This window comes from Anomaloglossus baeobatrachus, chromosome 5 (genome assembly GCF_048569485.1).
Source record: "Anomaloglossus baeobatrachus isolate aAnoBae1 chromosome 5, aAnoBae1.hap1, whole genome shotgun sequence".
NCBI classification, from domain to species: domain Eukaryota; kingdom Metazoa; phylum Chordata; class Amphibia; order Anura; family Aromobatidae; genus Anomaloglossus; species Anomaloglossus baeobatrachus.
In genome coordinates, this window is record NC_134357.1 from 124504530 (window position 1) to 124527615 (window position 23086).

The 23086-nt window shown below is 45.4% G+C and overlaps 1 protein-coding gene across 3 annotated transcripts in view; it reads left to right on the forward strand.

Moving 5' to 3' along the window:
- SEC24C (SEC24 homolog C, COPII component) overlaps nucleotides 1–23086 on the forward strand; it is a 130361-nt gene that overhangs the window by 105526 nt on the left and 1749 nt on the right. For all 3 annotated transcript variants that reach the window (XM_075348840.1, XM_075348841.1, XM_075348842.1), the window contains 8 exons: nucleotides 336–506; nucleotides 666–762; nucleotides 1886–2031; nucleotides 6461–6599; nucleotides 17380–17498; nucleotides 17849–18028; nucleotides 19552–19743; nucleotides 22899–22988. In XM_075348840.1, coding sequence (XP_075204955.1) covers nucleotides 336–506; nucleotides 666–762; nucleotides 1886–2031; nucleotides 6461–6599; nucleotides 17380–17498; nucleotides 17849–18028; nucleotides 19552–19743; nucleotides 22899–22988 — 1134 coding nt within the window. The remainder of the gene's footprint in view (nucleotides 1–335; nucleotides 507–665; nucleotides 763–1885; nucleotides 2032–6460; nucleotides 6600–17379; nucleotides 17499–17848; nucleotides 18029–19551; nucleotides 19744–22898; nucleotides 22989–23086) is intronic.

Consider the following 23086-nt stretch of genomic DNA (forward strand, 5'->3'; position numbering starts at 1 on the left):
TCAGATCACATCCACTGTGATTGACCTGTCAATCACAGCAGAAAAATCGCAGCATTTACTCTACATGGGAACATGGCTTTATTGGAATTTCCTAATTGATTGTCCTGTCTTGGTACTTTGCTTTCTTTCTTGGCAAAATCGCTATTTTTTTTTTTATATCTCAGTTTTGTCATGTTCCTATACTGGATTGCTGAATGTAGAATAACTGAAATCAGAGGTTTATGGGGCAGATTTTTACCTTATTTAAGGTTTTCTTTCCCTAATTAACAGTTTCACAGCTTAGCTCAAAAATACAATGTTTCTGATCTATTCTTTTTACTGCCTTTTTTCTGCAGACTTTATTCCAACCTCAAACAACGTTCTATAACAATCTGGCAAAGGATTGTGTAGCGCAGGGCTGCTGTGTGGACCTGTTTCTTTTTCCTAACCAGTACCTTGATGTGGCCACGCTCGGTGTTGTTCCATACCAGACTGGGGGCTCAGTTTACAAGTACACATTCTTCCAGGTAATCTAATGTGTATATTTCAAATAGTGTCTTAATCAGTAAAATGCCAGTTTGTACACATCTTATTCCTTCTCTGGTACACTTTATATAGATTTCTCTTGCAAAAAAATGTAAACCATTACCTGATCCGCAGTTTTTTGTTTTTTCTTCCCATGACAGATGGAAACTGATAAGGAGAGGTTTTTGAATGATCTCCGCAGAGATGCTCAGAAAGATATTGGCTTTGATGCAGTTATGCGGGTCCGAACTAGCACTGGTGAGTATTTTTGGATATTGTTAGCTTAGATATTGTTAGTTTGATTTGACTATTTTTTTTTATAAGCTAAAATTTAAAGGCAATCTGTCATGTGATTCGTGCTACTCAAACCTCAGATAAATTAATCTCCGATCAACCTGCGCCTGTTAACCCCTTAGATTGCGCTGTCAAACTCTTGACAGCATCATCTAACGCGCTTGGGCAGGGATCGCGCTGTTTGCCGCCGCCATCTCAGGGCGCCAGTGCGTTGCGATAACAGTGTAGGGTCAAATGATGACCCCTGTCTCTGTCATGACGTGCTTCCTATGAATACCGGCAGAGTGCTGGCACTCACAGGAGATCAGTGATCAGAGTGGTACTGAAGCATTGGTCTAATCAAGTGAAGCGATCTGATAGTACAGGCAGAAAGTCCCCTAAGGGGACTAGTAAAATCAATAAAAGATGTAAAAAAAAAAAGTTTTAAAAGTGAGAAAAAAAACTAAATTTTGCCTTATTGAAAATAAAACAAACAAAATACAGACATTGCGTTAAAATGTAATAAGCAATCAAAACATCCAATCTACCCAAAAATGATAGGACTAAAACATCAGCTCTAGACGCAAAAAACAAGTGGTCACTGAGCCCCAGATCCCGAGAAATGAGAATGCGACAGGAAAATGGCAACAAAAGCGCAATTCTTCTTTTTGACAAAACCAGTCTGCACCTCACCGCCCCTTACGTAAGTATTATAAAGTGATTTTTACGTTCTACACAGCGGCCTGGGCTCTTATATACAGTATTCTTGAATGCTGTATGTAAGAGCTCACTGGTGGTGGCTGCAGCTTAAAGTCGCCAAATCTGGTGACAGGTTCTCTTTAAAAAATGCTTAGCCTTCAACGTAGTCACATTATTTGGGTGCAGGATCATGTGGAAAGGCTAATTGATTTTTTAAAAATCATACATTTGGAGCTTTTCTTCTGTGACAGTTGATGTGTACCTACGATAAAAATTATAGACCTTTCCATTCTTTGTAGGTGGGAAACTTGCGAAATTGGCAGTGTACTTATTTTCCCCACTGTATGTATTTATATTATTTGGAAGACATTTTTTCATGCTGTACAATATCACACCACTTCTTTTCCAGGCATCCGAGCAACTGACTTTTTCGGGGCTTTTTATATGAGCAACACCACAGATGTGGAACTGGCCGGACTGGATTGTGATAAAACGGTCACAGTGGAATTCAAACACGATGATAAACTGAACGAAGACATTGGTGCCCTTCTGCAGGTAGGACCTGGGCGTGTAGATTAGCCAAATTGTCATATTTTTCTACTACCTATTTTAAAGTAAAGTAACTATTCAATCACATAAAGGTAATCTGTCACATAAAAGCTGCTATTAACCTGCAGATATGGAGTTCATCTGCAGGTTAACCCCTTTACGACATTTTTCGTAAGTTTACGTCATGGTCGGGAAGGGTTTCCAGGAAAAATTAAGTCATAGCAATCATGTGGGCACAGGGGCTATGCTCACACAATCGCCGCTGGGAGCCCCTGGCTGTTTAACCCCCTACGTGCATTAATCAATAGAGATTATTGCAACATTTAGTGGGCTGGAAGAGGGAGTGCGCTACCTCTCCCACCCGATCGTGACCCCCACAACGTGATCACAAGGGCCCGATTGTTACCATGGCAACCCAAGGTCAAATGACAACTTTCTTGTCAGCCAGCTATGGCAAGCCTGTTAATCATGCCAGAAGTATGGTCTAAGAAGCTTCGGTCAGTGTAACACTGACATTTAGAATGTATTGCAATGCTTGTGCATGGAAACACATTTTATACCAGCGATCAGAGTGATAAAAGTTAATGTCTCATAAAGAGACTAAGTAAAAAGGTGAAAAAATTGTACATGTATTTAAAAAAAAAAGTACACATTTGGTATTGCTGCGTGTACGGACCATTGGGTTTACTTCTGAATTGCTTTAGTCCCTGGGAAGCACCTAAAGGGTTTATACACTTCTTAAAGGTGATTTTGAGCACTTTTGAGAGGTGCAGTTTTTAAAATGGTGCATTTTTTGGGGTATTTTGTCATATAAAACCCTCAAAGTCACTGTGAATGTGATATGAGCCCTAAAACTTTTTTATAAATTTTGTTGGATAAATGAGAAATTGCTGATAAACATTTAACCCTTCTAACTTCGTAACAAAAAAAGTTTCAGAAATGGTGCTGATGTGAAGACTACGTGTGCAAATGTTATGAATGATTTTCTGTGATACAACTGTGGTTTAAGGGCATAAAAATCCAAAGTTTGAAAATTTCACATTTTGTCATATTTCGTTATTTTCATAAATGCAAATCATGTCGACCAAAATTTACCACGAACATGAAGTACAATGTGTCAAAACGGTCTTAGGCTATATGCGCACATAGCGTACTGTCCCTGCAGAAATTTCTGCAGCGATTTGAACAGCACATGTGCGCTTCAAATTGCTGCAGAAACAGTCCGTAATGAAAAAAAAAAAAGCCAATTTCATGCGCTCTGACTGCAGCCCCTCCCGTAGACAGGGCGGGGGCTGCATGCAGAGTGCACGGAATAAGTGACATGTCACTTATTAGAACGCGAACTTCGGGCAGCAGCTGATCCATAGATTATGTAGGGGGCGCAGGACGCATGCAGTTACACTGCGGTGCAGATCGCAGCGTAACTGCATGCAATTACGAAACGTGCGCACATAGCCTTAGAATCGCTGGGCGTTATTGAAGCGTTCCAGAGTTATCACATAAAGTGACACTAGTGAGAATAGCAAAATATGGTCTGGTCAGGAAGGTGCAAATAGGCTGGGGAGTGAAGGGGTTAATGGCGTTTGGAACCTGCTGCCGACACCTGTGCAGGTCATACCTCACTGCTGGGGAGGAAGTGGACTTGATTCCCCCCTGCAGCTTTCAGGTTTCAGCCATGGGGGCTGTGCCGGCTCCGCTCTGTGTATGGAAAGTGTCGGCTACGCCATATACAAAGCAGTGACAGAACCCACACCGGCGCCTCCTGTATAACTGAAACCCAAATGCTGTTGGGAGGAATAAAATTCATTTCCTCTGGGCAGCGAAGTTTGAAGTGTGAGCCCCCTGCAGGTTCCAAACACTATTAACCTACAGATTAACCCCTTATCTGCAGGTTTAAGGGCCTGTGCGCACTGGGAAAATGTGTTTCTTAAGCAAAATACGCACCAACTGGCAGAATTCCGCACCTGCGGCAAACAAACGAACCCAAAAACCACATGCTTTTTGTTGCGGTTTTGGTGCGTATTTTCCGCGGTTGTGTCCCTGCAATTTTTAATCATTATTAAATGGTAAAACCGCAGGTACCTGCGGAAAAGAAGTGATATGCTGCTTCTGTTTGTTGCAGAAATTCTGCAGCAAAACCTGTAGGGGAAAAAAAACTGCAGTGTGCGCACAATATTTGGGATTTCTCATAGATTGTGCTGGGGAAGGACTGCAGAAAGATCATGACCAAAAACTGCACCTTTTCTGCAGCAAAAACTGCAGTGTGCGCACAAGGCCTAATAGCGTTTTTTCCATGTGACAGGTTCCCTTTAAATCTGCACTCCATAATCTTTTTGCCCTTTTATAGTGCAGTATATACTGTTATTAACCCCTTAGTGACTGGGCCAAATTTTTTTAATCTGATGTGTCACTTTGTGGCAATAACTGCAGTGTTTCAACATATCCCAGTGATTTTGACTTTTTTTTTTTTTTGTGACATTATATTTTGTTAATAATTTAGGTTGAGTTTTGATTTGCGTTTATACAAATAACATTTAACAAAAAACCCTCTAATTAGCAAATTTCAAACTTTGCTTATCCCTTTACTCCAGATAGTCACACCACACAAAATGCTTAATAAATACCATGTCCCTCAAGTCTGCCTTACATCTGCACCATCTGTAAAATGTTTTTAATTTCTTAGGATGTTAGAAGTTTTAAAATTGAACCTATGTATTGGAAACCCCCTCCAAAGTGATACCATTTTAAAAACACCACCCTTCGTCATATTCAAAACTGCTGTCATGTTTTTTAACCCTTCATCTGCTTTTCAGAAATTAATGCAAAGTGGCATGGCAAAGAAATGTTATTTTTACCACCTAAGGCTATGTGCCCACGTTGTGTATTGCATGCAGTTACGCTGCGTTCTGCACCGCAGCGTAACTGCATGCGTCCTGCGTCCCCTGCACAATCCATGAAGATTGTGCATAATCCGTTCCCACATGGCGTATTAGAACGCAGCGATTTGCATGCTGCCAGATCGCTGCGTTCTAAAAAGCAACATGTCGCTTCTTTCGTGCGCTTTGCATGCTGTCTATAGGGAGAGGCAGCATCCAGAGCGCATGAATTCTGCAATCACCAATGTTTCAGAACGGAGCTTTTCAGCTGCGCTCTGAAGCGGACATGCAGTGACTTTAGCTGCGGTGCAGAGCGCACACGCGTGGGCACATAGCCTTAATATTGGTAAATTCTGAACAGGTAATTATTCGGTCATGAATTACAACTGTAATCATCAGGACTACACAATCATGATGTCAGGATGCCTATGGGGTTAAAGATGGAGGCAGCACTCTGTTAACCATGTAGATGCCATAGTCACTATTGGCAGCAGCATTTAAAGTTTAAACAGCCATGGTTTGTGCCAGCACTGATGGTGACTGATGCAGCTGGGTGTTGCCTATAGTGTAGAGCTAACAGCTGTGGCATTTTCACCCATCGGGGAATGCTTTTCACTTAGGTCAGTTTTCAGTTGTATTGGTTACTAAGGGGTTAAACTATAGTGCATATGCTGTTGTGTATGCCTGTGTTAAAGGGAACCTGTCAGCAGAAATCTCCCCTAAAACCTAACAGATTCCCCCTCTGCAGCTCCTGGGCTGCATTCTATAAAGGTCCCTGTTATGATTGTGCCCACTTTCTGACCGAAAAAAAGTGTTTATAAAGTTGTACCTTTTTGGCTTCTGATTCTGTAAATCTGTCACGGGGGCGGGCTGCCTGATGGCCGTTATTCTGCCCCCTGGTCGAGGGGGAATGCGCGGTCCCGCGATTATGGGCGGTTGCTTAGGAATAAACATCACAGCACCGCCCATAATCTTAACCCTGCGTGCACGTCACCAGCGGTGACGCTGGGCACAGTGCTCATCCACGAGAGATGAGCACTGGGCATGCGCAGGGATGGCTGGAGCAGTGGGCGGCGTCCAGAAGTATTGAAATCAGCGATGGGGGCGGCATACAGGACCAGGGGGCAGAATAACGGCCATCAGGCAGCCCGCCCCCGTGACAGATTTACAGAATCAGAAGCCAAAATGGTACAACTTTATAAACACTTTTTTTCGGTCAGAAAGTGGGCACAATCATAACAGGGACCTTTATAGAATGCAGCCCAGGAGCTGCAGAGAGGGAATCTGTTAGGTTTTAGGGGACATTTCTGCTGACAGGTTCCCTTTAATGTGCCAGGCTTGGTTGTTTGCCGTTTTCTATCCCTTTCTTCATGGTTACCCTTCTGCCGTCTATATTTTCATAGACCGCAGTCTCCTTATGCTGCACCTGCTCAGCCCTCGCTCAGAAGCTATATTAAAACTTTTGTTATTCGCTTTTACTATTGATTTGTTGACCATGTAGTGAAGCAGAAGTCATTGAAATAAACAGTTGTAACATTCCTTTGTGGTTTGTGTTTTAGTGTGCGATATTGTATACGAGCTGTGGAGGTCAGCGTAGGCTTCGTGTACACAATATGGCTCTGAATTGCTGCACACAGCTGGCAGATTTATATAGAAACTGTGAGACTGACACACTCATCAACTACTTTGCCAAGTTTGGTAAGTCTTTTTCTACATATCTTATGTAAAAATGATCTATTACAACCCGTTGCCACATTAATGTCTTAATTCTTGTGTAATGTATAGTGATGATCGAGCATGCTAGTCACAGTTCGTTACTCGATCGAGCCTCAAGCCTCTGAGTTTGAAAATACTAGTGTCTCATTGACTTCAAGTATACGCGATACTCAACTTGCATCGGAGAATCTCGATGCTTGATCACGTAATGAGCAGTATCGATCATGCTCGCTCATCACTAGTAATGTGTAAGACCCCCCACCCCCCCCTTGTATAGTAAGTATACACTGGTTGCATAATAGTGTAACCCCCCCAACGATGAGTGCCTTACATGCCTTTCTGAGTGGGTGTATGTAGCGGGCTCAGGAGTTGACCCACCCAATTCCCTGCAGATGATTGCTGTCATTCTGCCATCATATCATTTCCAATAGTACCGTGTTGAATTAAATGCTGCTTTCAATCTCTGATAAAGGCGTTTACTGCACACCATTCCACGTTCAACAGGAATGTGGGGTACCGATGGGTTGCAACAGCATCCGGGGGTCTGCTGAAGTTGTATGCCTTGACTGTGCTCCTATGGAGACCAGCTTACCACTAGGTTTCATAGAACACCTTGATTTGTCCAGTGTAGTGCAATGCAGTTGTAGACTGTTGCAAGTTTAAGTCCAGTAAAGTAACTGAAAAAGGATATAGTCTTAATAGTTTCAAGATTAAAGGAAAAAATAAATTATATATGTGTAGACAGGTATGGACGGACAGATAGGTATAATATATTATATTATACCTATGTGTATATATTGTATATCTGTCATAGGCAAAAGTGTTGGGACCATTGAAATTGTTCCAGAAAATGGAAGCATTTCTCCCATACAGTTTTTGCAATTACACATGTTTTGGCGTACACTGTTATTTCCTTTTGTGTGTATTGGAACAACACAAACATCTGAGAAAAAAAAAGGCAAATTGGACATAAATTCACACACAACCCAAAGAAACAGGCCAGACAAAATTTGTCATCTTTCTAAAATTGTGAGTGAACAACTTTGTTTCAAGCATGTGATGCTCCTTCAAACTTACCTGTGGCAAGTAGCAGGTGTGAGCAATATGAATATTGCATGAAACCAAATTAAGAGGGGAGAGGTTGACCTATGCATTGTGTAGACATTGTGTATACTAAGCATGGAGAACAGAAAGAAATAAAAAAAAGAGCTTTCTGAGGACTTGAGAACCAAAATTGTTGAAAAATATCTATCTCCAGAGATCTTGATGTTCCTGTTACGCTCACCGAGGGGCGACGAGCGTACGGGGGTGGACATACTGGACCGGACTCCCCTGAGGAAGCGACCAGCAGCGAACCCCTATACAGGGACTGTGTGGTGCTTTCCCCAAGGGCCTAAATACAAGGCAGCCATGGACCAGAAGCGATAGTCTCTTTAAAGGCCAGGTACAGTCTTTTAGATGTCTGATTCACGTGTTTCCTGATGAGGCACAATAGGGATGGTACTAATGCGTTGTCACAGCTGGTATGACCCAGGTGTGCGGCATAGGTGTGGCATCCACCGCAGGTATGGCACGGGAATGGCATAGGTGTGGCATCCACAGCAGGTATGGCACTAGGATGAGAATGGGTTAGGAATGGGTAGCAGGTGCAAAAATACGATACAATACAATAGCACATAGTGGCCTGGATACTAGCAACGCACTATAAGCAGCGTTGCTCAGGCGCCATCTGTCAGGGAAGGCGAACTTAAATACCCTTTAGGTAATAGGTGACCTCTTAGCTCACTTCCAGGTAATGGGACGCTACCATTTTAAGAAAGGGGGCGTGGCCTTACTCACAGCCTAAGATTACTTACTGCAGATCTGCGTAAGCCGCAGCAGACTCTGGAGAAAAGCGCACGACCCGGAAGTGAGAGGGAACCACAGCAGGACCTGAATCAGGAGGAGAGCCACGGGACAGGTGAGGGGAAGGACGCTGCCGCCAGAGGTTAGGAGCGAGGGCATGCGTGGGAGCCACGCTGGAACTAGACTGGTACAGGTGAGAGGAAGAGCACCCCCGTCGGGACCTGGCAGGGATGGGCGTTACAGTTCCTTTGTGCACGGTGCACAACATAATCAAGATGTTTACAATCCATGACATTATAGCTAATTTCCCAGGATGTGGACGGCAGAGAAAAATTGCTGAAATATTTCAAAGCAGGATAGTCTAGATAGTGGATAAGATGTCCTGCAGACTCATGCATCAGTGTTAGCACAAACTATTCATTTACATTTGAATGAAATTAAACTCTATGGCAAGAGTTCCATTGCTGACACGGACACATAAAAAAAAAAGCTAGAGTGCAGTTTGCCAAAAATGTATGTTAGTAAGCTTCTGGGAAAGCATATTGTGGACAGATAAGACTAAGCGCTTTTTTGGTAAAGCACATCATTCTATGGTTTACTGAAAACTGAATGAGGCCTACAAAGAAAAGCACACAGTCCCTACAGTCAAATATGGTGGAGATTCAAAGATGTTTTGATGCTGCTTCTGGCACTGGGTGCCTTGTCAAGACACCATGAAATCTAAAGATTACCAGAGGATTTTGGGTCAAAATGTAGTGCTCAGTGTCAGAAAGCTGGGTTTGCTTCCTAGGCCATTGGTCTCCCAGCAGGACAATGACCCTAACCATACTTCAAGAAGCCCCAAGAAATGGATGGAAACAAAGCGCTGGAGAGTTCTGAAGTGGCAGCAATGAGTCCGAATCTAAATTGAAGACTTGTGGAAAGATCTTAATATTGCTCTTTTTAGGTGCCTTCAAATATGAGAGACGTGGAGCACTGTGCAAAATTAGTCCAAAATTCCAGGTGAGAGGTGTAAGAAGCTTGTTGATGGTTATAGGAAGCGATTGCTGTTATTTCAAGGCGTGTGCAATTAAGTTGATGGTGTCATCAATTTCTCTTTTCTTTCATTGGGGGACACAGGAAACCATGGGGTATATGCTGCTGCCCCTAGGAGGCAACACTAGGCAAAAAATAAAAAATTTTGTCCGGCCCATTGTTGTAGAGTTTTGTGTCCAATTTGCCTTTTTTCTGTTTTTTGGGGTGTTGTTTTGTGGTGTTGTTAGTGTTCCAATTCAGGCTAATGAAATAAATGCGTTTTCAAGGGGGCTAACACTTTTGGAAATTAAAATGATATATATCACCCGTTTTATCCCCCCTGAAAAAATGAACGTATTTTGTATTGCTGGTCCGTAAAAGTCTAATTTATCAAACTATCAAATTAATTAAGCCAACTGATAAAACCACGTAAAAAAAGTAAAGTGACAGAAGTGTGTTGTCTTTTTGGTCATTGCAGCTTTGCAAAAAAAATAAAAACTTCAATGAGCGCTCAAAACGTATCGATAGAAACATCAGCTCACCATACAAAAAAACAAGCCCTCACACAGCTCCACTGACCGTTGAGGGGCTTAAAAAAATTGACACTAGGAAATTTTACTGACTATCATTTTTTCTTTGTCGCTCCATTGGGAGACCCAGACAATTGGGTGTATAGCTTCTGCCTCCGGAGGCCACACAAAGTATTACACTTTAAAAAGTGTAACCCCTCCCCTCTGCCTATACACCCTCCCGTGCATCACGGGCCCATCAGTTTTATGCTTTGTGTTGAAGGAGGCACACATTCACGCAAGCTCCACATTTTAGTCAGCAGCAGCTGCTGACTTTATCGGATGGAAGAAAAGAGGGCCCCAGGGCCCCCGGCATGCTCCCTTCTCACCCCACTATGGTCGGCGGTGCTGTTAAGGTTGAGGTACCCATTGCGGGTACGAAGGCTGGAGCCACATGCCGTTATCCTTCCCCATCCCTTAGTGGCTCTGGGAGAAGTGGGATCCTAACCGGTCACCATGCACTGGGACCGGGCTCCCTCCGCAGCCCCTGAGGGAATCTGACGGACGGGAGACTGGATGTCATCAGGGACAGGCCCTGCGTTTTCAGAGGTACTTTGTGTCCCCTTGGGGACGGCGCATAGAGCGCCTGTGTATCGGACGCTGCAGCAGCTGCTGTGTGTTTTGTGTCGCCGGGACTACCGCGCCGACCGCGCCTGTTTGCCGGCCACGCTTCTAAATTTAGTCCCCGGCTTCTGCGGCCTAGTACCGCATATTCCCGCCTCCGGGCCTGCCAGTCAGGGGTAGGGGCGGGACGCTAGACTGGACGTCAGCGGTGAGGGCTGGAGCATACTTAGTATCCTCCTCCCCCCTCACTGAGCACTGTGGGGCACCAGATTCCCGCACTTTCTGAGGCACGCCCACGGCTCCCTCCTCCTCTCAAAACGCTGGCAGCCATTGTTATCATCGCTGCTGCCGGTGGAGAACTTCAGACAGAGCTCCACAGCGCTGGGAGGCCCAGGCAGGGAATCTGGTGGACACACAACCGCTGAGGGCGGTCGGTAAGCCGCACCAGTTACCAGGTGCTGGCCCCCCTGGGTGCCGAAGTGTATATATATATATCCATATTGTGTATACATTTGCTCTGTTCGGCCGCATTATTTGCTTTTGGCTATATACCCTCACTGATTGCTCTAAGAGGAGACAACAGCATGTCGTCTGCAAAAAGCAAGGGTGCCAAGGCACAGGCTTATTTTGCAACTTGTACCTCTTGTGCGGCTATGTTACCTGCAGGTTCCACCTACCCTCATTGTGTGCAATGCTCGGCCCCTGTGACACTCACTCAGCCGGAGCCTCAGGCACTGGTGGGACCCTCGGCACAGGTAGAACCACCGGCTGCCACTGTCCAGGTGGCAGGGACAGAGTTTGCAGTATTGGCTGAGAAACTTTCTGAGTCTCTTTCACAATCCATGGCTCAGTCTATGGACAGATGGTCTGCTAAGATACTAGAAGCTTTGCAGTCCAGACCGGTAACACAGGCCCCGGGCACTGTTGAATCATTGCCCCCAGGCCCCCCTCGGTCGGCGCAGCAAACTGCTCCTGGGGTGTCTCCTAGGTCCCACGGTGAGGACTCCGACACGGACCGCAGTCCCAGACCGGCTAAGCGGGCTCGCTGGGAACTTCCCTCGACTTCATCACACTGCTCAGGGTCTCAGCATGAGGACTCTCTGGAGGATGAAGCGGAGGTGGCAGATCAGGACTCTGATCCTGACGTTGCTCTCAATCTGGATACACCCGAAGGGGACGCCATAGTAAATGACCTTTATAGCGTCCATCAACCAGGTGCTAGAACTTTCTCCTCCAACTCCACTAATAGAGGAGTCAGCTTCACAGCAGGAGAAACACCAATTTAGGTTTCCCAAACGTACACGGAGTGCGTTTTTCGATCACTCCAACTTCAGAGATGCGGTCCAGAAGCACCGAGCATTTCCGGACAAGCCCTTTACTAAGCGCCTTAATGACACACGTTACCCCTTCCCCACTGAAGTAGTTAAGGGTTGGGCTCAGTGTCCCAAGGTGGATCCTCCAGTCTCCAGACTGGCGGCTAGATCTATAGTAGCAGTGGCAGATGGTTCATCGCTAAAGGATGCCACTGACAGGCAAATAGAGCTCCTGATGAAATCCATCTATGAAGCCATAGGCGCGTCTTTTGCTCCGGCATTCGCAGCAGTATGGGCACTCCAAGCTATCTCAGCTTGTCTGTCTGAGATTAATGCAGTCACACGTGCCTCTACTCCGCAGGTTGTGTCTTTAACCTCTCAGGCGTCGGCTTTTTCGTCCTACACCATGAACGCCGTCCTGGACTCTGCGAGCCGTACAGCGGTAGCATCCGCCAATTCAATGGCAGTCCGCAGGGCCATGTGGCTACGCGAATGGAAGGCAGACTCTGCTTCCAAAAAGTTCTTGACCGGTTTGCCATTTTCTGGCGACCGTCTGTTTGGCGAGCAATTGGATGAAATTATTAAACAATCCAAGGGAAAGGACTCGTCCTTACCCCAGTCCAAACCAAACAGACCTCAGCAACGGAAGATACAACCGAGGTTTCGGTCCTTTCGGCCCTCAGCCAGATCTCAATTCTCCACGTCCAATAGGCCACAGAAGGACCAGAGGAACTCTGATTCATGGCGGTCTAAGTCACGTCCTAAAAAGACCGCCGGAGGAACCGCTCCCAAGGCGGCCTCCTCATGACTTTCGGCCTCCCCAAACCGCATCCTCGGTCGGTGGCAGGCTCTCCCGCTTTTGCGACATGTCCAAGACCGATGGGTGAGAGACATTCTGTCTCACGGTTACAGGATAGAGCTCAGCTCTCGTCCTCCGACTCGTTTCTTCAGAACATCTCCGCCCCCCGAGCGAGCCGATGCTCTTTTTCAGGCGGTGAACACTCTGAAGGCAGAAGGAGTGGTGATCCCTGTTCCCCTTCAAGAGTGTGGTCGCGGTTTTTACTCCAACTTGTTTGTGGTGCCAAAAAAGGACGGATCATTCCGTCCCGTTCTGGACCTCAAACTGCTCAACAGACACGTGAAAACCAGACGGTTCCGGATGGAATCTCTCCGCTCCGTCATCGCCTCGATGTCCCAAGGAGACTTCCTAGCATCAATAGACATCAGGGATGCTTATCTCCACGTGCCGATTGCACCAGAGCATCAGCGCTTCCTGCGTTTCGCCATCGGAAATGAACACCTTCAGTTCGTGGCACTGCCTTTCGGCCTGGCGACAGCCCCACGGGTCTTCACCAAGGTCATGGCAACAGTGGTGGCAGTCCTACACTCTCAGGGACACTCGGTGATCCCTTACTTAGACGATCTTCTAGTCAAGGCACCCTCCCGGGTGGCATGCCATCACAGCCTGACCACTGCCCTGGAGACTCTCCAGAGGTTCGGGTGGATCATCAATTTCCCAAAGTCAAAATTGACACCGACACAATCGCTGACTTACCTCGGGATGGAGTTTCATACTCTCTCAGCGATAGTGAAGCTACCGCTGGACAAACAGCGTTCACTACAGACAGGGGTGCAATCTCTCCTTCGAGCCCAGTCACTCCCCCTGAGGCGCCTCATGCACTTCCTAGGGAAGATGGTGGCAGCAATGGAGGCAGTTCCCTTTGCGCAGTTTCATCTGCGTCCACTTCAATGGGACATTCTCCGCAAATGGGACAGGAGGTCGACGTCCCTAGACAGGAACGTCTCTCTTTCACTGGCAGCCAAAACCTCTCTTCAGTGGTGGCTTCTTCCCACTTCTTTGTCGAAGGGAAAATCCTTCCTGCCCCCATCCTGGGCTGTGGTCACGACGGACGCGAGTCTGTCAGGGTGGGGAGCGGTCTTCCTCCACCACAGGGCTCAGGGAACCTGGACTCCGGCAGAGTCCTCCCTTCAGATCAATGTTCTGGAAATAAGGGCAGTGTATCTAGCCCTAAAGGCGTTCCAGCGGTGGCTGGAGGGCAGGCAGATCCGAATTCAGTCGGACAACGCCACGGCGGTGGCGTACATCAACCACCAAGGCGGCACACGCAGTCGTCAAGCCTTCCAAGAAGTTCGGCGGATCCTGCTGTGGGTGGAAGCCACAGCCTCCACCATCTCCACAGTTCACATCCCGGGCGTAGAAAACTGGGAAGCAGACTTTCTCAGTCGCCAGGGCATGGACGCAGGGGAATGGTCTCTTCACCCGGACGTGTTTCAAGAGATCTGCTGCCGCTGGGGAACGCCGGACGTCGACCTAATGGCGTCCCGGCACAACAACAAAGTCCCGGCATTCATGGCACGGTCTCAAGATCACAGAGCTCTGGCGGCAGACGCATTAGTTCAGGATTGGTCGCAGTTTCGACTGCCTTATGTCTTTCCTCCTCTGGCACTGCTGCCCAGAGTGTTACGCAAGATCAGGTCCGACTGCCGCCGCGCCATCCTCATCGCCCCAGACTGGCCGAGGAGGTCGTGGTACCCGGATCTGTGGCATCTAACGGTGGGTCAACCGTGGGCACTACCAGACCGACCAGACTTGCTGTCTCAAGGGCCTTTTTTCCATCTGAATTCTGCGGCCCTCAACCTGACTGTGTGGCCATTGAGTCCTGGATCCTAGCGTCCTCAGGGTTATCTCAAGAGGTCATTGCCACTATGAGACAGGCCAGGAAACCGACATCCGCCAAGATCTACCACAGGACGTGGAGGATCTTCTTATCCTGGTGCTCTGATCAGGGTTTTTCTCCCTGGCCGTTTGCCTTGCCCACTTTTCTGTCTTTCCTTCAATCCGGAATGGGCAAGGGTTTGTCTCTCGGCTCTATCAAGGGACAAGTATCGGCGCTTTCCGTGTTTTTTCAAAAGCGTCTAGCCAGGCTTCCGCAGGTCCGCACGTTCCTGCAGGGGGTTTGCCACATAGTCCCACCTTACAAGCGTCCGCTAGAACCCTGGGATCTTAACAGGGTGCTAACGGCTCTTCAGAAACCACCTTTCGAGCCGATGAGGGATGTTTCTCTTTCACGCCTTTCGCAGAAGGTGGTCTTCCTAGTGGCAGTCACGTCACTTCGGAGAGTGTCTGAGCTAGCAGCGCTGTCATGCAAAGCCCCCTTCCTGGTATTTCACCAGGATAAGGTGGTTCTGCGTCCGGTCCCGGAATTTCTCCCTAAGGTGGTATCCCCTTTTCATCTCAATCAGGATATCTCCTTACCTTCTTTTTGTCCTAATCCAGTTCACCAATGTGAAAAGGATTTGCACTTGTTAGATCTCGTGAGAGCACTCAGACTCTACATTTCTCGCACGGCGCCACTGCGCCGTTCTGATGCGCTCTTTGTCCTTGTCGCTGGCCAGCGTAAGGGGTCGCAGGCTTCCAAGTCAACCCTGGCTCGGTGGATCAAGGAACCGATTCTTGAAGCCTACCGTTCGTCTGGACTTCCGGTTCCTACAGGGCTGAAAGCCCATTCTACCAGAGCCGTAGGTGCGTCCTGGGCATTGCGGCACCAGGCTACGGCTCAGCAGGTGTGTCAGGCGGCTACCTGGTCGAGTCTGCACACTTTCACAAAACACTATCAGGTGCATACCTATGCTTCGGTGGATGCCAGTCTAGGTAGGCAGGTCCTTCAGGCGGCGGTTGCCCACCTGTAAGAGGGGGTCGTTTTTACGGCTCTTTTTATCGAGGTATTCTTTACCCACCCAGGGACTGCTTTTGGACGTCCCAATTGTCTGGGTCTCCCAATGGAGCGACAAAGAAGAAGGGAATTTTGTTTACTTACCGTAAATTCCTTTTCTTCTAGCTCCTATTGGGAGACCCAGCACCCGCCCCTGTTCCCTTCGGGCTGTTGTTCTTTTGTGTACACATGTTGTTCATGTTGAATTGTTCTTTGGTTCATGGTTTCAGTTCTCCGAACATCCTTCGGATTGAGTTTACCTTAGACCAATTTATAAGTTTCCTCCTTCCTGCTTTGGCACCAAAACTGATGGGCCCGTGATGCACGGGAGGGTGTATAGGCAGAGGGGAGGGGTTACACTTTTTAAAGTGTAATACTTTGTGTGGCCTCCGGAGGCAGAAGCTATACACCCAATTGTCTGGGTCTCCCAATAGGAGCTAGAAGAAAAGGAATTTACGGTAAGTAAACAAAATTCCCTTCTTTTTTTAATTTTTTTACCTCTTAAATAAAAAAAATGAACAAACCTACAAGTGCGATATAATGCTGTAATCGTACGGACCTTCTTTTTTTTTTTTTAAACCACATAAGGAGTGCCATAAAAATTAAACACAAATAAACAATTGCAGAATTGCATTTTGTTTTTGCTTTGAAACGAAAGGTCAAAAAAGAAAAAAAATATTCCAGAATCAGCAGAGCAGTAATTGGGGAAGGAACTGTGCAAATTAAAAAACAATCCAGTAACTGTTCTGATGTAAAGGGAACGGAGCAGTATAGAAGCCTCACACTTAAGTGTTTTCATTGATTAAATGTGTGGTATGTAATGTAGTGTGTGTGATAATAATATACTCCCCTACTGCCATTCTCCTCTTCAGTGACGTCAGCCCTCTGCAGACTCTCCGGATCATGCTGTGCTCTGCATGACCCAGTAGTGACTTTTACTGTGTAAGTCTATGGCGTGTCAGAACGAGGCTCTATAGACTTTCATTGTAAAGGAGACTTCCGGCTCACTCATAGTGTAGAAAAAGCCAGCAGGTTTAATTTGCAGTGACGTCACTAAAAACGAGCAGGAGACCAGCGCTGGACACCAAAGAGGACGGCGGTGGGTCAGTAGATTATCACACTACATTACATGCACATACCACACAATTAATAAAAAAAAAAAAAAAAACAGGTTAGCTGGAGTACTTCTTTTTAAATTCATTCTGCCTGAACCACATGCAGCATGAATCAGGGGACTATATCTTCCTAGTCCGGTCTCCACATGGTCCCTGTTTTTCAAAATATGTTTACTCTGAAACTTTGCAATCGTGTAACCAGACCCAGATTCATGCTGTTGTCTTACCACGTCAAAGTGACAGGGGGAAAACGCCCTTACTTACGTAGTACTCACTAATATACAAATTAGGTCACCTATTCTGAACCCAGTATACCTATCTTAACCCAGGCACACACTCATACTAGTCTCATTTGTATCACAGCTGTCTGTCATTACTTTATATTTTCATTACAAGCTATTCTGATATTTCTAAAGTCTCCCATTACTAAAGAGGACAATTAAATTAAAATCCTATGTGGTTTGCACAAAAAAGTAATGCATAAAAATACCCTTTATGGCACTGGGCAAACAACCTTGCTATGGTCTGGCTTATTTGTCAGTGTTACAGATGCTCGATAGCCCCCAGGTACAACAGCTCTGACTACTATACATTTTGTTTTCTTACAGCTTTCAGAGGAGTCCTAAATTACCCAACAAAAACTGTGCGCGATTCTCTGATCAATCAGTGTGCACAGATCCTGGCTTGTTATCGCAAGAACTGTGCTAGTCCTTCGTCTGCTGGACAGGTAACCAGCCTCCCATTAATGCGTAGGGCTGTGCTCACATGCAGCAGTTCTGTTCTGGTCTTTCCACAGTTTCCCTGCACAATCCCTTCATTTTGTAGGGAAACTACTGTTTCACTTGCAAAACCACATTGATATTACAATCAGCAGCACGGTGTTGCTTGTGTAACATCTGTTTCTATCCAATACTAACGGATTGTGCAAGGAAATGGTGAAAAGACCGCAGTACACAGGGCTGCTCTGGTGTAAAGCCACAGCATGACTCTTGTATGTGAATGTAGCCTTAAGGGATTTTATTTGGTTTTTTTTTTCTGATCTCACATATTTTACAAACCATTGTCTTTTTGCTCCAGCTGATTCTCCCAGAATGCATGAAGCTGCTTCCAGTCTATCTGAACTGTGTGCTCAAAAGCGATGTGTTGCAGCCCGGTGCTGAGGTGACCATTGATGACCGGGCTTATGTCCGCCAGCTCATTTCTTCCATGGATGTTGCCGACTCCAATGTCTTTTTCTACCCAAGACTTTTGCCTTTTGTGAGTGATTTTCTTGTATGGAAGTGTGATGTAGAATTGTCTCCAGTATAGTTGGTTACAGAGGTATACAGTGAAATTGCATCCCAGCAGCGTATACACAGCCTTTGGGAGTGCAGTGTAAAACTTGATTTCAACAGAAGTTTATCTTCAACTTCAATAGTCCTTTAGATGGCATTGAAGCATACGCCCTGCACAGATGTACTACCCCGTGTTGGTGGAGGTGTACTGCCATTGCTGGCATTTAACACTTCATGTTGCGTGATAAAAGGAGTCTTCATCCCCTGATCAAGTCATAGGACTTTCCATTGATGTAATCAGGAACTGCAGATAAAAAGAATATCATCATAGTATCATAGTATCATAGTTTTTAAGGTTGAAGGGAGACTCTAAGTCCATCTAGTTCAACCCGTAGCCTAACATGTTGATCCAGAGGAAGGCAAAAAACCCCAATGTGGCAAACAAGTTCCAATGGGGAAAAAAATTTCCTTCCTGACTCCACATCCGGCAATCAGACTAGTTCCCTGGATCAATACCCTGTCATAAAATCTAATATACATAACTGGTTATATTAAATTTTTCAAGAAAGGCATCCAGGCTCTGCTTAAATGTTAGCAGTGAATCACTCATTACAACATCATGCGGCAGAGAGTTCCATAGTCTCACTGCTCGTACAGTAAAGAATCCTCGTCTGTGATTATGATTAAACCTTCTTTCCTCAAGACGTAGCGGATGCCCCCGTGTTCCAGTCGCAGGCCTAGGTGTAAATAGATCTTTGGAAAGGTCTCTGTACTGTCCCCTCATATATTTATACATTGTGATTAGATCTCCCCTAAGCCTTCGTTTTTCCAGACTAAATAACCCCAAGTTTAATAACCTGTCTTCGTATTGCAGCCCCCCCATTCCTCTAATAATCTTGGTCGCTCTTCTTTGCACCCTCTCCAGTTCAGCTATGTCCTTCTTATATATCGGTGACCAGAATTGTACACAGTATTCTAAGTGCGGTCGCACTAGTGACTTGTACAGAGGTAGAACTATATTTTTTTCATGAACACTTATACCTCTTTTAATACATCCCATTAGTTTATCAAAAAACCTACATAAAAATTGAAAAATTATACATTTGGTATCCCTATATACATAGTCTGAAAAAATAATTTAGTAGTAAATGAAGCGTAAATAGTGAACGGTTTTAAAAAAAAAAAAAAGTGACAGAATTGTATCCATTCCTCAATGTTTATAAAAAAAATATTTTTTATTGCTACTTATTGAAAATGAAGGATCTAGCTACCAACAGTCTAAGAGGCAGAAAAGAAAAAAAAAAGTCAGTATTGCCCAAAGTTGTTTATGTTCAGTGAGAAGTCGCTAAGTCTGAGTATCTAATCTGTTCCTGCAGCCTGGGCTCCAGCTGCTCGCTCCTGCTGCTACACATGTAAACCATGAAGTGATTACATCAGGCTGAGCAATCTCATTTATTTATATGGACCTAAGTAAATGTATAATTTTATATTTTCATTTTCTTCCAGTCCAAAGTAGACCCTGCCAGCGAATCTTTACCTGTGGCTATCCGGACCTCAGAAGAACGACTCTCCAAGGGCGACATTTATTTGCTTGAGAATGGCTTGAATTTATTTATATGGATTGGTGCAAGTGTGCAGCAGGCCCTTATCCAAAACATCTTTGGTGTTTCTTCTTTTAGCCAGATAGACTGTAGTACGGTAAGTTGAAGGTGTGTGTCTGTCTGTCTGTCTGTCTGTCTGTCTGTCTGTCTGTCTGTCTGTCTGTCTGTCTGTCTGTCTGTCTGTCTGTCTGTCTGTCTGTCTGTCTGTCTGTCTGTCTGTGTGTGTGTGTGTGTGTGTGTGTGTGTGTGTGTGTGTGTGATGAACTGGGCTACGCTATTAGGTCCAAATAAAAATACTAACACTGTTATGAAAGCGAACAGAGTTTCATATTTTCGTCTCCACAATACAACTCTTGATTAACTAGACACACTTGCCATTATAATGAGCAGAATAAGACTGGAGCACAGTAAAGTCCAATCAAGCTGTGGTTCTAACCAAAACGGGCAACTAAACCAGTTATTAAAGGGAACCAATCATCAGGATTTTGATATAGAAGCTAAAGCCAGGGCTATACTGGCACTATCAGGCTCATTCTCTACATGCCTGTAGTGGTCAGCTCTCTGATGTTTTAGGTTTTCAAATCCAAGAAAGTAAAGTTTAAAGAATTGGCAGCTGCAATCGAGCAGATAATCTCTGGGTGGGTATTCATATGGATTCTCGCCCCCCTGCCTGTTGTTTCTCCCTCTCTCTGTTCTTTATGCTAATTTTACTATTCACTAATTTCTTCACTAAGATAGCGTCCGAGTTGGTGCCTGCGCATAGCGCTTACCTACGGCGCAATCTTTGTGATGATCGTGTTACCTCCTGTTATTCTGTTCTTGCGGCTGAGAGGGCGGCGCATTCACCCTCGCTTCTGCTCTCGTGACCGCAGGAGCGTGCGGTCACAACAGAAGTGAAGACTGCCCACTGAAACAGCTGACCGGAGGACGCGACAGACTGGAGGAACAAGCCGACTGCAGCGTGCCAGCGACATCGACACCTGATCGCTCGGGGTCAGGTGAGGTAAGTTCACAGTGGACTCATCAAACCCCGTGACGTCAGTGCCACTGTGCTGCCATGGTGTCCTGGCAGGCTGCTGTGCTGGCATGGTGTCCTCATGTGCAGCTAATCGCGTCCTCCAATCAGCTGTTCTCCACTTCTGTTGTGACCGTGCACGCTCTCGCAGTCACAATGAGAGCAGAAGATGCAAGGGCGCATGCACCGCTCTCTCAGCCTCAAGTATGGAATAGCAGGGAGTATCTCTATCTTCACAAAGATGGCGCCAAAGATAAGTGCTATGCACAGGCGCCATCTCCAGCTCCATCTTAGTGAAGAAATTAGTGAATAGTAAAATTAGCATAGAGAACAGAGAGAGGGAGGAACAGGCAGGGGGAGGGGATAACTATGAATACCACCCAGATATTATCTGCTCCTCAGCTGCTGCCACTCCAGCAGCTGCCAATTTTTTTTATTTAAACTTTCTTGGTTTTGTAAACCTAAACATGGGACCTGACCACTAAAATGGTATGTATAGAATCAGTATGATAGTGCCAGTATAGCACTGGCTTTAGGTTATATAATAAAATCCTGGTGATTGGTGCGCTTTAAATGTTTGAGGCTTTTTGTGCCTTGTTTAAAAAGAAATTTGATGTGACAAAGCGGTTTTGTAGGAAAGGGCTGTACTTAAAGGAGTTTCTTTTTTTTATTATTATGTTTTACATTTATCACAGATCCAGCCAGGTGATAAAAAAAAATAAAAAAAAAATGCATAATTGGTGGAGATCTATCTGCTGGGACCGTAACTGATTGACAATTCCCTATGGGAATGGAGAGAGAGGGGAGCCAGCACGATCTGAAAATGGCATGCATCATATAAAAAGTGCAAATTCACAGATTTATTCCAACTGTACTGTAATATAAATGAGATTTTTAGCAAATAATTGATCAATTCTTTGAGCCACCCCTGCCAACGTCACGGCAAATCTCAATAGGGGGGTCCTACTCTATATTCTGTATTTCATGTGCCATGCGGCCTCCTAGATAAAGTTAAAAGCAGAACCATAATGGAGCACACATACCTGTAACCTGTATATAGCCGCTTCTATGTTGCAAAAGAGGCAATTGTGGATAGAGGCCAGCCCAGGTCCCAGCATGTGGAGCAAGCTCTACACATACCAGGACTATATCAGAACTGACCCTCCCAGTGCCAGACAGCAACCATTGATAAAGGCGGACCAGATCCAAGTATGGTGCTTAATTAGCATTGCCTGTGGAAAGGGTGAGGAAACTGAATGTGTACAGCTACCAACAGGAGGAATATATTGCAAACCAAGATCTGGCTCCTTTTTCCCTATGGGAATGGAGTAGTGGTGCATCTGTTTGAGCGTCACTCCATTAACTTAAATGGGACTGAGAGGCACATTGTGTTGTCAATCATATAGAAGAGAATGGAGCTGTGACCAGGCTTGCACACTTACCACTTCATTCATACAGGAGACTTTGCATACCCACTTTTGTGATGTTTGGGGTTTAGAAAAATGTGAGCTGCAATGAACCACTGCAATAACTGTCGCATTTAGTCTAACTGTGACTTGTCTAACGTGAAGCTAATTCTAATACATATGTCCCCATGTGTTTACAACACTTACATAGGGACATGGTTAATTATACACCATAAAGCAAAGCATTTACACTAACTGCTGTTATCAGAAAATCACACAAGAGACTCTGCTTCTGTATGTGATATATGCTTAGTATGGCGTGATGTTTTCATTTAGTATTCCCCCACCTCCTTTTTTTTTTTCTTTCTTTTTTTTTGGGGGGGGGGGGGGGGGGGTAACTTTTCCCACATGCTATGATGGCAAAGTTGTGTATGTAGCCCTCATATAATTGTTTAGAATTTCAATAGGTTTTCTGATCATCCATATAATATGGATGGGGGTCTGAAACCGAGCACCGACCCCCGATCAGTTATTTGCTCCACCAGAAGACTTATGTAAACATTGAAAAGGGCTGAATAGCGCAGCTGCGTCAGTGTGCAGCGGCCACGGCTTAGAACTGCACATCAAAGCCACACTGAAACCGCTGTGCTAATTGGTGCTATTTTTAATGTTTAAATCTGACTGGTGTTAATAACATCTGATCGGTGGGGTGCCAAGTGTTTGGTCCCTTACCAATCTGATATTGGTGACCTATATTAAGGCTACTCCTTTGCATTCTAGTGAAAAGTAAAACATGCCTACAACTGTTTTCTCTGAATTCTCTGTTTGCAGAGTTCTCTACCGGTCCTGGATAACCCTGTCTCAAATAAAATGCATGCAATTATCACCATGTTCAGAGCGCAGAGACCGCGATACATGAAGGTGAGAAAACTGCTGATTTTATTTACCCACCCACCCCTCTTGTGTGACCACAATTAATCATGGTACCTAATCACTGTCTATTTTCCCCATCTCCTCTT